At 38.0% G+C, this 15,303-nt stretch overlaps 1 protein-coding gene across 1 annotated transcript in view; it reads right to left on the bottom strand.

Moving 5' to 3' along the window:
* Window positions 1–12,203, bottom strand: part of LOC6567867 (dopamine D2-like receptor) — a 31,905-nt gene extending 19,702 nt beyond the window's left edge. The window contains exon 1 of the mRNA XM_001994047.2: window positions 11,649–12,203. Coding sequence (XP_001994083.2) covers window positions 11,649–12,105 — 457 coding nt within the window. The 5' untranslated portion in view covers window positions 12,106–12,203. The remainder of the gene's footprint in view (window positions 1–11,648) is intronic.
* Between the last annotated feature and the right edge of the window lie 3,100 nt (window positions 12,204–15,303).

Below are 15,303 nucleotides of genomic sequence, written 5' to 3'. Positions count from 1 at the left end.
CGCCCCCTGACCAATTTTATGCTTATGGGTTCTGTTTTTTGGGCTCTTTTTGTCCCATTCATAAATATTTTTGCCTATGCCATTCAGCATTCTTTGGTTTATCTTTGCCAACTATTGATAGGCTCTGCGAACTATTTATTACAGACCAAGTTTTCAACACACACATAAATTTAATTGGAAATTGATTTTACACTGGAACTATTAAAAAAAGTTTCTGCATTTTGTTGCGTCAGCGCTTTGTTTGTGATTATTAATGTGGTTTTATCCGCATTAAAATTTAAGTGCTGAATAATGCAGTAATAATAATAATCACCATTTGCCATTTAATTTCGAATGAGTTAACGCTCATTGCGCTGTATACAGCTTGATAGTAATTAAATTAATTAATTTATAATTATGATTTTAAAATCGTTCAACACATTTATGAATAATTCAATAAACATACTTTTAATTACACTTTTTGCTTGGCTAAAACAGTGCAGACGCTATATCCATATTTTACAGAACTGTAGCTGGAGCAAATTCTTGTTGTTGTACTCGCTTTGCTGACTGCAGCTGAAGCAGAAGCAACTTGCAACATGCATGCCTCATGGCATTTTGGGCAACTCTCGCAGCCGCAACAGAATGTGAATTTGCCAACTCAACTCGAAAGCCACAAAATGCTTTTTGGTTTTCTGAAGTTGGCTAACTGCTGGCTGCAACTGAAGTGCAGGCTTTTAAATACTTTTCTGCCCCAATTTTTGGCCACAAAAAAACAAAACATTTGGCATAATTTTCTCAATAAACACGCACAGACATGCACGGAAGGAGGGAAATCGCTGTAATTGCTGTTGGGAGAGAGAGAGAAAGGGAAAGCGAGCTACAGAGAGCGAGAGAGCGAGAGAGAGGAAAGTATGTGCCCAAATGTCGTCTAATGCAAATGTACTTGCTTTGTCTAATATAAAAATAGTCTGTTTAAATTTATCGAGGACATTCAGCCAAGGACCCTGAAAACTTTGCCTGCCTTTGAAAAAGTAGATCTATTTATATATGTGGATTTATGTATAATTCAAAGGACTTTGCCGTTATTTACCAATTGCCATTAGTATAAAGCTAAAAATATCGTAATTGGTAGACAAACCGTGGGAGCTAAAACATTTGGCTTAATCGTGATTTGCTTTGTTTCTGTGAGCTATTACCAATAAATTGTTATTGGCATATTATGCGTTATTTCGCTTAGCTACATATCTAATTTTAAACATACTTTTATTCGACACATAGTTTAGTTTCTCTCAAAGTGTTCACATTTCCAAACGCGAACTGGAAAAAGTCTCTCAATGAAATCCACATTAAGTATTTGGCACGTGTCAATTTCGAATGTTTACATACCTTTGAGTGTTTGCTAAGAGAATCTACAAAACTGAATTAAACTCAAATATATTGACGTGTTGTCTCTCTCCCTCTCTCTATCTCTCTCTCACTCTCACTTTAGGTTGAGCAAGCAAATCAAAATAAAAATTGAGTTTTACGCTTTAAAATATATCCTTTTTTTGGGGCTGCACTCCAAGCGGAATGGAACGAGTCATGTACATAATCCCACAATTTGGCCCACATAACCTCAGTTTGGGCATGATATGCATGTCTGGACTGGTCTGAGTCTGTTTGTGTACATACATCTGTATCCACCTTGCCTGCTTTCCTGCTTGCTGCTGATGTTGCTGTTGCTGTTGTTGTTGTTGTTGTTTGGTCAGCTTGTGTTGCCATTTTAATGAAAGTCCAAAAATGTGCAAAGCAAACAATCAAGAATGTGTCAAGGCGAGACGAGGCGAGGAGCAGGAGTGCAACAGGCAGGACTGCCTTCCGACCTCGACATGGCCTGTGTCCATTTAATTAAATGAAAATTGCAGTTGTTCGTGCATCAATTGAAGTGCCCAAAGTCCTCGCATGAAAAACTGTAACAACAATTCACATACATATGTATCTACAATACATACTTGTGTGTAAATATGTAAGTATGTTTGTTGTAATGTAGATTGAACAACAACTTATATTGCTTCTCTCCCTGTCTCTCATTTTGAAAACGAATCATTTTGATTGGACGCTTAAGGGTCTGAGCACTGCCAATGAACTATATAATTAAACAAACATCGAAAATGCCTGTTGGCAAACAAATGCTGTGGTAAAACATGTCAATTATATAAATACAAGCAGAAGTTGTTCTGTTGTGTTGTGAAATTTGATTTGGTGCTTTTGAAATAATAAAAATAAATAAAATGAATGAACTTCTTTACATTGTTTATTTGCCAATTCAAAAATAATTTCATAAATTCACAAGTAATATGAAGTACGAAGTAGAGACAATTGTCGATATACTCGTATGTATACAGATGAAGATTGTATTATTATTTTTTTTCTATTAACAAAAAGATGTACCAAAATAATCGAGTTTTCTATGCGAGACACAAGATATGAAGTCATGTTTATGCCTGAGTAATTGATTATTAGAGCCCGTCTCCCAAATCTCATACAGAGAAATTGCACAAAACTATGACAGCAATTATTTAAATCCTTTTGTAAAACATTTATAAGCGCTAAGCAACAAAAAAATCATTCATCATAATCAAAGCAGTTCACTGAGCTCCGCCCAAGCTGAAATCTCGCAACGCCAGTCGATCAATCCTAGAAGCATTCGCATTCAATGCAGCTGGCAAAACTCGTGCCTCAAGCTTTGGTCTTAGATACCGCAATGCGCACTTCATTTATCAGACTTTGACACTGACAGGCCGGCAAGTCCAGTTTTACTCTTTGAGTTGATTAACGACATTGCCTCCCATCCTCCCATCCCGAAAATATATATAGGACTGTGTAAGGCTTCAGCTAGTTAGCATAGCACTAGCAACAATAACAACAGCAACAGCAGCAGCAACAACTGGACAGCATTGCCGCGTTGTCAAGTCATATTTCACTTTTAGCAACGCCCACGCAGGACAAATTCAAATGAAACGTCATATTGTATTTGCGTCTTGTTCTCTTTTGTGAGTCGGCCCGGAAACAAACAACCAAACAGCCCGGAAAAAAATTTAAGATAAAAATTATTGTGCGCAAGTGTGCTCGACTAACAGATACCCCGCGATATTATGATCTTAACTACTTAAATATTTGCCTTATCAAATAAATTTTAGAATTATAAACATACATCGGGTTTTATTGTGAAATTTACGTGTTTTTCCATTTTGTGAATTTTGAGGAAGTTACACGTACCAAAAATATAACTAAATATTCATGATTAGCTCATATGTCAGAAAACTGTGCTCGCAAATCGATATTTTTATGAATATTTCATATTTATACAGAGTTATCAGCAACAAAACTAAACCTGCTCTGTGTAGGATATACACAAACGACAGAATAACAAACTCAGCTTTTGATGCTGACCAATAAAGAATATTATTTATTGTGTCAGGAGTTGCGAAAAATGATATCAATTTGTAACAGGTGCAGGGTGTAGAATATATAAAAATGAGAAGCTACAACATTTGCGTGACAAGCGGCGACAACTGTCAACAAGCAACTCGACCTCAACAGCGACACGTGCTTGGATGAAACGCACACACTCACACACACACTCACACACACACACACGGACACTCACACGCACACACACACGCACGTACACACAAGTGCGCGCAGGGCGTATGCATAATGCTTTTGGCTCAGTTAGTGGATTCTGTGTGCGGCTCGTGAGTCGCGAATTGGCCTGCCATAAATAATTATAGACAGCCCAAGCACGCTGACAAAAATAATAATATGCCAGCCAGCATGCGATGCCAGTCACGTTCTTTAGAAAGCCGACACCGACGAAGGGGTATGGTGAAGGTTGAATGATTTTTTTTATTATTTTTTTTTTGAGGGGATTTTAGAAGCTGCTTATAAATATTTAACAATCGCTTTGAGGAATGCCCGCAGAAACGTGCACAAATTGGAATTATCGCCGCCATGACTCTCAATTAGTAGCGTTAAATTGTCAAAGCTGACATTGACTAGCACCAATCCTCAACCTCTTTTCTCACCTTCAAGCTTACGGAATATCTCTGCCAGGTGGCATCGTTGTAATCTTGTTTGCAGCTGTTTTTGCTTGGCCTGGCAAGAATTGAGTTTTCTACACATTTTATTCGGCGCTTTTGTTGTTGTTGCTATTGTTATTTCTGCCGGTCTCGTTATTCTGTTGCCTGTTATCATTTAATATCCTGTCACTTAAGTGTTGCCAGACGCACCAGCAGCAGCAGCGTCACCAGTAACAAGAGTAGCATAAGCAGCGCCTGCAGACAGATTGTCTGTGCGACAATTTGTTTGTGGCCCACATGTCGTATACTTAATGCTTTGTAAAATGCAAAGCTCTATATCTACTGTTTAGCATATTTATACCGATATACATTTGACTTTTATTCCATTTGCAAATAAAATATTCACAATTTGGCTAATGCAATCTAAATAAGTGTAAATTTGTAGCTGGCTCCCCTTCCATTAACTTCTCTAAAGGCTGTATAAATATCAAAATATGGTAAAGGAATCCATTTACAAATAAGATACAATTAGATTATACTGGACTCATTAGAGCCTAGTAGAGTAAGCAAATACAAATATATAGACATAGACATATTTATAGATATATATTTAAATTCAATTTTTGAGCTGTAATCGTTTCTTTAGTTGAACTCCGATCTGTGTGAAGTAAGCTGCTCCAAAGAAGCTTCTCCTCCTACTTCTTTCACATATACATTTTTTTATAAGCAGACCCCTAAGCGTGTTTGCTTTTAGTGCACTTCGTACTTAGCCAATTGATTGAAATCAAATTATTTACTTCATTTAATTTTTATCTCGTTGCCTTTGGGCGCTCAGCTTGAATAGCAGCTGCGAGTGCGACCCAAACAAAAAGTTGATAATTCAATAAATATGCGAACAAAACAGTCATCACCTGCACCACCATGCCCGGCTCCACGGCCCCGATGCTTTCACTGTGTTGACAAATGCGACTACAATAAAAATGTTTTTAAGAAAAAGTGTAGCATACTTTTCAGCGATGTGCACTGCCAAGATAAAAGTTGGCTTTAAGTGCAGTGGCTTTACGTTGGCACGAACTCGGACTGGCTTGGGGCAATCTTTCGCATTCTTTGCAATGTCAGGATGCCACATAAATTACATGCCACCACTTACTTAGCGACAAATGAGCTTGCGGCCACATTTGAGGCAGTTAGCGGCTGACTAGCTCTGGCTGCTCTGCTCGTTGGCTGTGTGTGGGTATTGTGCAACTGCATTCTGGCCACATGAAATATGAAATTGAGTTCAAGCTTAAAAATGCAACGATTAATTCATTAGTACAACATATAACATACAACAAAAGAAAACAGGGAAGTAGCGGAAATTACGAGTATATGAGTAATAAATATAAACAGAAGTTCAATTCTATTCTACAAAACGCCCACAAGTCGCATGCAAAACAATCGATATTCCAATAATTACAACGACCTTGAAACAGGGCCACAATTCATACACGGACACACACACACACGTTGCATACAATCTGCTTAAGTGCAATTGTATCTTACGCCTTGGACTTTAGTCTTTAGCTACAGCTAGATATTTGTCTGTAAATGTAATGAATTTTCACAGAAATTTGAGCACTTCTCGAATTAGAATTGTAGTACATTTTGCATGTTTGAAAGTCTAACTAATATTATTATTTTATTTTGTTCATCAAAATTTAAATGCGTAAAAAGTGTTTATAGAATATAATAAGTTTAATGTAAATATATAAATTGAGAAAATGCAGATGTTATGTAAGCAGACAACAGTTATATGGACTGAGTAAAACCTTAATTATATTTACAAATTATTTACTGACTGACAACTGAGTTGAAAAGTATTCCAAATTGGAGATTTAAAGTTTATGTGAGTACAGCAGTAGTGCTGAATTTACTTTAAGTTTTAAATCATTTTATTTTTCTGATTATATTATAAGGGTATACAAGCTGCGTGCTGTGCTCGATAATCTTGGGCTTGTGACACAGTCGCCCACTCACACATTCAGTCAGTTAGTCACGCAGTCAGTCAGTTAGTCCATTTAAGTCATACTCATCTGTAGCCTGGACATTTGGCGTGCATGCAGGTGCCACAAAGTAAAACACAAGTGTGTCGACTGTCTTCAACAAATGTAGACATGTGCATATACACACATACACACACACACACACATACAAACATATATGTATATCTATGTGTACATGTTTACTCGGATGTAAATGTGTCTGTGTAACTGGCGTTCCTCAATTGCTCTGACATTGACTGCCAAGGTAAGCCAAACAGTGTCTCGGTCTTGGTCTTGGTCTTGGTCCTGGTCTTGGTTTTGTGGTTGAGCTTCAGTTGTTTTACGTCCTGCCTTCTGTCGGCACTCCCACCCCCATGTCCCCCCTCTGTTACACTGTGTGACAGTTGCTTAACTGCCTTGACTTGTCTCCCGTTTTGCTGTTTATTTTGCGCTCTGCTATGTCTGGCAGCTGTTTGTCAATTTATTTGTCTCCGTTCTCTCTCTCTGTCTCTCTCTCACTTGACATCATCCACATTAAGATATATATATATATTCTACATCTGTAGCTGTCTCTACAACCATATCTGTGTCTTGCTCGACAAACTTGTTGGCCCCGCAGCTATTTTCAATTTAGATAAGTTAGCAACACAATTATTATTAAACTAAAGGTTGGATTCACATAATTTTATTATCATTGCACTTTACACATTTTAGCTTCTCACTTATTGTTGCTGTGACTGCTGTTTGCCAATTAATTATTAAAACTTAGTTCGCAACAACCAATAACATTTATTTATTCTGCACTTCTGCCACAAAGCAAAAATAAATAGTGTGAGTGAGGCATTATGTAAATGGCAAGAGAAAATACGGATTTATTAAATAAAATAAATGGCATTTTTGCTGAATAATGCATTTGCTTTTCATTTAATATATCTGATTAATGAAAATTGCACTTCTAAATTCTCTTTCCTATCATATATGTATATTTCAATGGACTTTTAATTTTATTTGCCAACGTGAGTGTTTAATGAAATGACTCCCCAACAGAAATATAGCCTAAATTACCCCAGAATTTTTGCACATGGTAAATGTCTTAATCTTAATGATAATCTGAATCCTTTCTGCTGCTCGATTTGTTACCCCAGCAAGTGCAGCACGGACAGCACAGGTTTAAATGAAATATTTAATGCCTGCACGACTCAGTGTCCCCTACGTTCAACCTTGGGCTGGCTTCTTCCGCCTGATTTAGTACTACATTTGTAAGCGGACACAAAACACTTAACAGCTAAAAGGGACTTTGCATGGGCAATGAGTACATCACCCACTGGTAACATATGCAAAACAGCGACGTCTTTAAGACAAAAAAAAAAGAAAACAGATAAAAATGAGAAAAACTAAAATGTAAAATGGAAAACTACAACTTTTCAGCATTAAGCTGAAAATGAAAACGAGACAAGAGTTTTCGGGCCAGTTGATTGATGTGCGGATGTTAGACAGCTGCTGTGAAGGGGAATCACGCATCGTCTGACCAAAAACACAAAAAATTGCGACAGGATTTTCTCAAAAAGGGTTCAGTCAACCTCACCCTGCTCTTGCTCTTGCTCTTGCTGTTGCCCTTGCCTAAGCCGTACGCAATGATTGTGCTTTAAGCACAACAACAGCAGCAGGAACTTCATTACGAGTTGTGGGCCTTGTGTTGCCTACTTTTTGGGGCTGGCCCCAAAAATTAATTGGCTGCTCGGCACGAGTCGACAGCTGCCATTTTGGGGTGGCCTCCATTTGTAATGCGTAGACATGTCGCAGATTCCCCGCTCCCACTTCTCCTCCTCCGTTTAGTTCAGGTGGGTAGCTTAAAGATTTATGATAAAGTCAGGCGAATGCTAAGCAAAGCAGAAACTTTGCAGAAAGTTTTGGTATTAGAATTCGCATTGGCTCATTGCGGCTCGTTTATCTATGAAGTGTATGAATCTGAGTGCCTAATCAAAACCACTGAGCTCCACAAATCAATTTCAACTTCATTTCAATAAGATTACTTTCGTTTTAGTTTATGTGGTGAATCTTTTAAGTTATGCTCGTTTTTTTAAGCAACATAAATTTGCAGTGAACGCTTGAAAAATACGACTTTTAGAATGTGAATAAAATGAAAAGTATAAAAATATTGAACATATTTTAATATGTGCCATTTATAAATTATTTTAAATTATGGAACTCTTGAAAACTCATTAAATCTTGGATAATATATTTGTGTATATTTTCAAAGTATTAAAATAAGAATCATAACCAAACTGCGAAAACTAATGGATATGATATAGATTTCTCTGTTTTTCAACAGCACTGAAGTGAACAGGTTACGGCATATCCGTTGGCGATTTGGCTGTGAATTGAAATTGCAGAACAGCTTTTTTGCTTGATAAACTCAATTGAGCTGCGACACATGCCCAAAAATTGTTTTTGTTTAAAGCTGTCCCCAGCGAAGCAGTCTCATCTGTCTCTATCTCTCTCTGTGCTCTCCTCACACCAATGATGCGATACTCCCCCCATGGGCTGGCTGTGTGCGTGTCGCAGCTTAAGCGCTTAAAATGCTTTTTGACAACAACAACAACAACAAAAACAACAATAATAGTAAGAACAACAACAAACAGCATTGAAATGATAAATTTGCTTTTATCCTATTTTCTACTGCTCTTTTTGGTTGGTCTTGTCGTTGTTTTGGCTGCTGCTGTTTTTGCTGCTGTCAGGCTCCTATTTCAATCCAAATCCCGAGCACAGCTAAACACCTCTCTGTCTCTTATCAGCATTAGCTTTTGCTTATGCTTATGCTTTAGTTGCTGCTTCCTTTGCACTTGTTAAATTTCATCGCCTGGCGGCTAAAATCACAACGTCGCCAATTTGCGCTCAATTAATTATGCTGTTTATTTCTTTTGCGTCTCATTTCTTTTACATTTTTTATTATTTTTTTCTTTTTTGTTCTGGTCTTTGTCCATTTTTGTATGTATATATTTTTTATGATTATTATTATTTGTGGCTGTACTTCTGATTTGCGGTCTTCTTTGTGGTTTATTAAGCGTTGCTGTTGTCGTTCTCACTTAATTTATGTTGAGCTGATGGCTTGGAGGCATATTTTTCATATTTCCACAATTTGTGTTTGAGAAATTCAGTAAATTATTCAATGCATATTATTCAATTTGCTAAGGGACATCCTTATGCGGTACATTAATTGCACTTATTGTTAAATTAATTAATTGCCGCTTTCTGTCGATTTATGAATGAACATAATTAACGCATAATTATCCACGAGCTCAAAACAATTCTGCTTGTGCGAGTGTGTCCTGCTCTTTGGGAAGTCCATTCAGTTGCCAGGCTCTCTCAAGTTGCATACAAAAAGTCGTTAAATTACCCATAGAAATGCTCATTTTAGAGCTCTTTACAAATACAGCATTTACTTTGACTTATGTATGCTTCTATGGGTAATTCAAAATTTCTTTGCCGTTTGCTTATCGGCAGCTCAGCTGCGACCCTGGCAAAAAGGGTCTGGTCTAAAGACTGCACTCAAATTAAACATTTTGCTTTATTCTCATGCTTTGACTGCCAAAATAGTCGCATAGCCTTTTGCAATACCCTTGCGGAGGGTAGTATTATTTTGTAAGGCAGCTTAAAGCTTATAAATAGATTCTTGATCAGCATTTTGACCTGCGTTCATAAAGCTTACTATTTTGAATAATGTGTTCGTGAATGAAAAACATTCCAGATATCTAAAGCAACCTCTCCAATTATTTGAAATATTTTTGTGTATTTTTGTGCATTTAGTTTTTTTCTAATATATTATTTTAAAATATGTTCGGACATCGGTAAAAGCGTTCTTGAGTATATACAAATAATATTTTAGTTTTTAGACTAACAATTATGAAAATTAGACTACGGTCTACCATTGGAAAATGCAATAAATTACTAATGCAATTTAGATGAAAGCAGCTTGGATAAAAGGGCATCTCATTTTCGACCTGCTGAAGACAGTTGTGCCAACCTGATTTTTTGGCTTTTTTATGAGAATTTTTTTGTTATTCTCAGCTTTATGCAGTATTTTTCACACTTGATATAACAGCCAGCCATTTGTTTGCACAGCAGCAGTAGCAGCCACACTGCTGCATGGCTTTGGCAATGCCATTTGGCAAAGTGAATGTGTGTGTGTCTGTGTGTGTGTGTGTGTGTGTGCCGCCTGCAGGTGTGCCTTTGTGTTGGTGTATGTCTGCTTGTGTATAATGGCTTCCAAAGCGTACAAACAGAACTGTCAACAACGGGTGGCAACAGCTGCTGTGTCTGCTTCTGCTGCTCCTTAGACAGCTTTTGCCATTGCAACTTCTCTGTACCCCTACTGGGGGTGATGGGGCAAGGTATCTCATCCTGAACGGCGGCTTCAAAGTGGAGCGTTCGTTTGCCACGTCTAATGCAATTTTTATGCTGCACTGCAGCCAAAAACGAAAACTTCCGTTTGTTCTTTTTGCTGCTGTCTCTGTCTATTGTCTGCGTTCTCAACTCAGAGCTCTGGCTGAAAGCGTGCAACAAAAGCGACGCGCTTATTAAATTGTCTGCACCCCGGTGTGCCCCTGCCCCATCTTCTTCTCCCGCTCTACCACCTTTACTTTCAAGTGTTTGCGTAGGGTTTTCATTCGGTTTATCCAGGTGAATGTTTTGGTTTTTGTTTGCTTTTTGTTTGCTTTTTGTTTTTGTGTTTAGCTGCTTTGATCGAAATAGCTAGGTTATAATGCAATTGACGAGGCGTGCTCCGAATGCGCATCCATTGACAGGCAGCTTCATTAAACGCATCGCAGCTGGGTGCGTGTCTTCAATACCGAAAGGATGCCCCAAGGACATGCGCTGACTTGCTCTTTACTGTGCACAATGCCTTATGCCTGACCACGCTGATTGCAAGCGCATTTAGCCTGCATTGTTAGACACGATATGGCATTATCAGAGAGGAAGTCCTTTCTTAAAGCAGCCACTTTAACGAAAGTGAGCAAACATAGTGGACCGATTTAATGTCAGCTTCTTAGGCCGATAAATAAACAACGATATTTTTTTTAATATTTAATGCGAAAGAATACTATAATGTGCTTTTATAGCAGAACATGTCGCATTAGCCAGTAAAAAATGTAGTGCCCTAGGGAAACATGTTTTATATTCGGAGTACATAGAAACCCTCAACACGACAACAATTTTCACATTCGTGCATGAATTAAGATTGATGAGTGACTTAGGGGCACATTTGATTCAACAGGTTGCAGTGGATGAAGCATCCCAATAATAATAATAATAAAATGAAAAAAAATCCATGCAAAAATCCATCTCTCAATCAATTTCCCAAAATTAAAACTCATCCTAGGTGAAAATTCCAATTCAATGTTTTCAATAAAAAACACTATTTTCACATTTTTGATAAGTAAAAATAATATTACAATATATCATATTTTAATATACCAACAAGCTGTTAGACAACCTTTAACATTTTATCCCAGTGGGGAAAAGGCGGAATTCTTCCGTTATTAAATAATAAATATATATTTAATAAAGATATGTTGTAACTCACCTTTAACCAGCGTTAGGATGCCCAGTGGCATGACGAGCACGGCAACCATTAAGTCCGTGATGGCCAGCGACATGAGAAAATAGTTGGTCACATTCTGCAATCGACGCTCCCAGGCAATGGCCAGACAGACCAGAATATTGCCAGCCGCAGTGCCAACGACCAGGACAAGGGCCAGGAGTGCCCAGTAATTGTTGGCATCGAGTGATGGCTCCGTTTGGTTGTTGGGTGCCGACGTTGACATTGTGGTCTCATTGCTGAGATTCCGATTGGCCAACTGCTGGTGTTGACTGTAGTTGGCCGGATCGGGCAGCTGCCAGATCAGCCAATGCTGCAGCTGTTCCACACTCCTCTCTAGACTGCTCCAGCTATCGTCATCCTCGGTGCCATCTTCGCTGCCACTGCCACTGCCGCCTTCGCTATCATTGTAGTTTATCGTTGCATAAACATCCTCCTCCATGTTCGCCAAGTGAATTATATATTTTTCTATGCTCTACTTGGTTTCTACCAGCTGCTGCTGTTGCTGCTGTTGCTTGTGTTGCATACTAATTAGCCAGAGCATATACAGTTGCAAAACTGTTTTGCATGTGCCAATTCAAATTGCAAAATGCAACGGAAACTCCGTGGTGCCACAGCCAACTATGCAGAATAGTCTGGTTATACAATTTTCATGTACCGTTTTTATATAGAACGTCAATGGGTTTGGGCCAGGGGTATTAGTACGTTGACGACAGCCCAACGGATATTGGTGGCAAACATTTTACGGCGCAAAATTACCGGAAGCTTTCTGTTGCAACGGAGAACGCGAGTCGAGAAAAGGAAAAGAAGAAAACGAATTATAACTAAAGCTTTCAACAAGTAAGAAAGCAGGAAAACTACTATTATATAATGGCAAAAAGGCAATTGTATATCGCCTTGTAACTACTCGGCATTGCTCGGGTCAAATATTTCATATTCAATTTCATTTAATATCTTTGCAAACGTGTGTCAATATTCATGGCTCAACTATGTACAATTTAATGCAGAGCCTTGAAAAAAGAAAAAAATGCAATAAAACCATGAGTACCCATTTTATTTTGAAATGTACACATATATTATATAATTTATAGAAACCTGTACCTCGAAAGAATGTTATGTATGTGTAAAGTGTATCTCCTAGTTGATCGTATAGATAGTATTACAGGTCAGGCTGATGTGCACTTTTCTTAATATTTATTGTACCTATTAATTTAATATATACACAAGTATTGTATTTGAGTTCAACCAAATACCAAATAGTTTTTTTCTTTTGATGATGTAAGTTCCCCATAATTTTAAATAAAAAAAATCTCACTTGGAATGTACAATTCGTTGAGATTTACATCATAAATTATAATTTATGGCCAGCAATAAACTCAACATGACGACAAACTGTTTGTCGTTGTTGCATTTGATTCGGATAAACCCTGTGCGTAATTTATAATGCCTGAACTTTGATGATGTCGAATGCACAGCACAACAAATCCCAACAATCCGAATGTGACTCTTAGAAATGTGGAAAATTAATTGAGACATATATCAGAACGGGTCGCAGGATTAAAACCACTAAAGCCACACACACACATAAAAACACTTGTAAAAAGTGGACACATGAAAATATTAACCAAAAACCCATACGCAAACAACACTAAAATTTAATTTATCTACACACACACACACATACAAACACACACACGCATATAGACCACAAAAATGGCAAGCAAAAGTTCAGCTTCTTGTTCGTGTGTGGTTAATTTTGTGCTTGAAGTTGACTATTTTTGAAACTGATTGACTCGTGGGCAGGTCAGTAACCACATTGATGCGTTTGTGTGTGGCTGTGTGTGTGGGTGTGTGTGGGTGTGTGTGAACACTGTATAAACAGAAGCCCAAGAGCAAGCCGCAATAGCAATAACTACAACAATGACAAAACAATTCATGTGGAGAGCAAAACGGACTCTAAGGACTCAACTCGAGTCAGTCACCTTGTTGACTTTACGAGTGGTCCGCCCCCATCTTTAATAGACCCCCTGCCCTCTATACCCTGCCTTTTTGTTGCTGTCAGCATGTCCTGTCAAATGTTCAAGTGTCAATTTTCTTGTTAATTAATTTTCCTGACTGACTGATGCATGCCACAGATAGGAGTCAACACCTCCCGTGCCAGTGCTCCAGCACCAGGTCCAACTCCAACTGACCTGATCCCTTGTCCAAGTGGCCGTTCAGTCGCTTTGATAGACTGTTTTGTTGCCATCAAGTGTTGTCTGCTGTTGTTATTGTAGTTTTTGTTATTACTGTTGTTGTTATTGGTGCTAGTGGTGCTGGTGGTGCAGGCTAATGACAGTCAAACGGCCACTTTAGCTGTGGGTCGAGTGTTTAAATTTCAAGCTGCCTTAGTTTGCCCTGTCCCTCCCTCCCTCCCCCCCTCTCTCTCTCTTTCTTTCTATCTCCCGCTCCCTTTTTTTTTTTTTTTTGCTGATATGTATGTATTTATTTCCTGTAGTTAAGCCATTGAGTGTATATACTTAAAATGTCCTTAAGTTTAGGTTATGTTGAACAAGTTGTCTAGCTGGCAGCGCTTTAAGGCATATACGAGTGTTGGGCAATAAACAAAGGAGATAATAAGCAAGTCAGTTAGGGCTCCATGCGCAACAAGGTAAGATAAGGAAAGTTCAGTAAGCTATTAGAATGTTTGCCCAAAAAACGATAAGAAAGCGAATTAATTAATAAAGTCCATGTGATAACATTGATGCTTAAGTTATGTTGAAGAAGTTGACTGGCTGGCAACGCTCTAAAGCATATGAGTGTTGATAAATGCGCAAAAATGGCAGACAATAAGCAAGTTTGTTGTTGGTGCTCAATGAGTAAAGATAATGAATGTTAGGTAAACTTTTTGGGCGTGTGTTGGGAACGTTAGCTCATGTAGTAACAGTTGCCTAGCAGACAGCAATAACGGAATTGCCAAAGGGTTTATGCGAGCCAAAGTATGACTTTGGTCAATGAAAGTAATCTGTACGACATAATTGTGTTTAGTTTTAATCACTTAGTTAGATTATGTAGTATTGAAAAAAATGTCTAACTGTATAAGCAAATAGTCATTCCATTTCTACAATATCGTTTAGAGTTTGGTTTTTGTAGTCCAAATATAATGTATATTTCCTATATAAGAATAGCATGTCAGCACACAAAGCGAAGTCAAAAGAACTCGACCCGAACCCATAATTATTTGTAGGTGTAGCTGTGTATGTCTGTGTTTGTGCACCATTTGGACAAATTGCACAAAAGCACATACATACACACACTATATATGTATATATATATATATATATATATATATGACTCGAACTCAAATTGGAGCTGTATCGAATGAAAAGCACCGCACCATTAGTCATATTAATCCCAGCAGAGTCATTAAGTCGTAAAACTGCGAAAGGTAGCCAAGTGCCAGCTGTAGGCTTACTTTGGTCTTCGCCTTCGTCTTATTTTTCCTTTTCACTTTGCCTTCTGACTGATATATATGTAAGTATCATTTCGGGTATGCACAGGCAAACAAAAACAAAAATATATGTGTTTTATGTAAGTTTTTTGTCCTGGTGTATGAACAGGAACAGGTATTTAGGTCAATTTGGCCATTCATTTCGCTTTG

This window comes from Drosophila grimshawi, unplaced genomic scaffold, assembly GCF_018153295.1.
Source record: "Drosophila grimshawi isolate 15287-2541.00 unplaced genomic scaffold, ASM1815329v1 contig_311, whole genome shotgun sequence".
Classification (NCBI taxonomy): domain Eukaryota; kingdom Metazoa; phylum Arthropoda; class Insecta; order Diptera; family Drosophilidae; genus Drosophila; species Drosophila grimshawi.
Note: the sequence above shows the minus strand (reverse complement) of the source record. Positions and strands in the feature narration are given on the sequence as shown.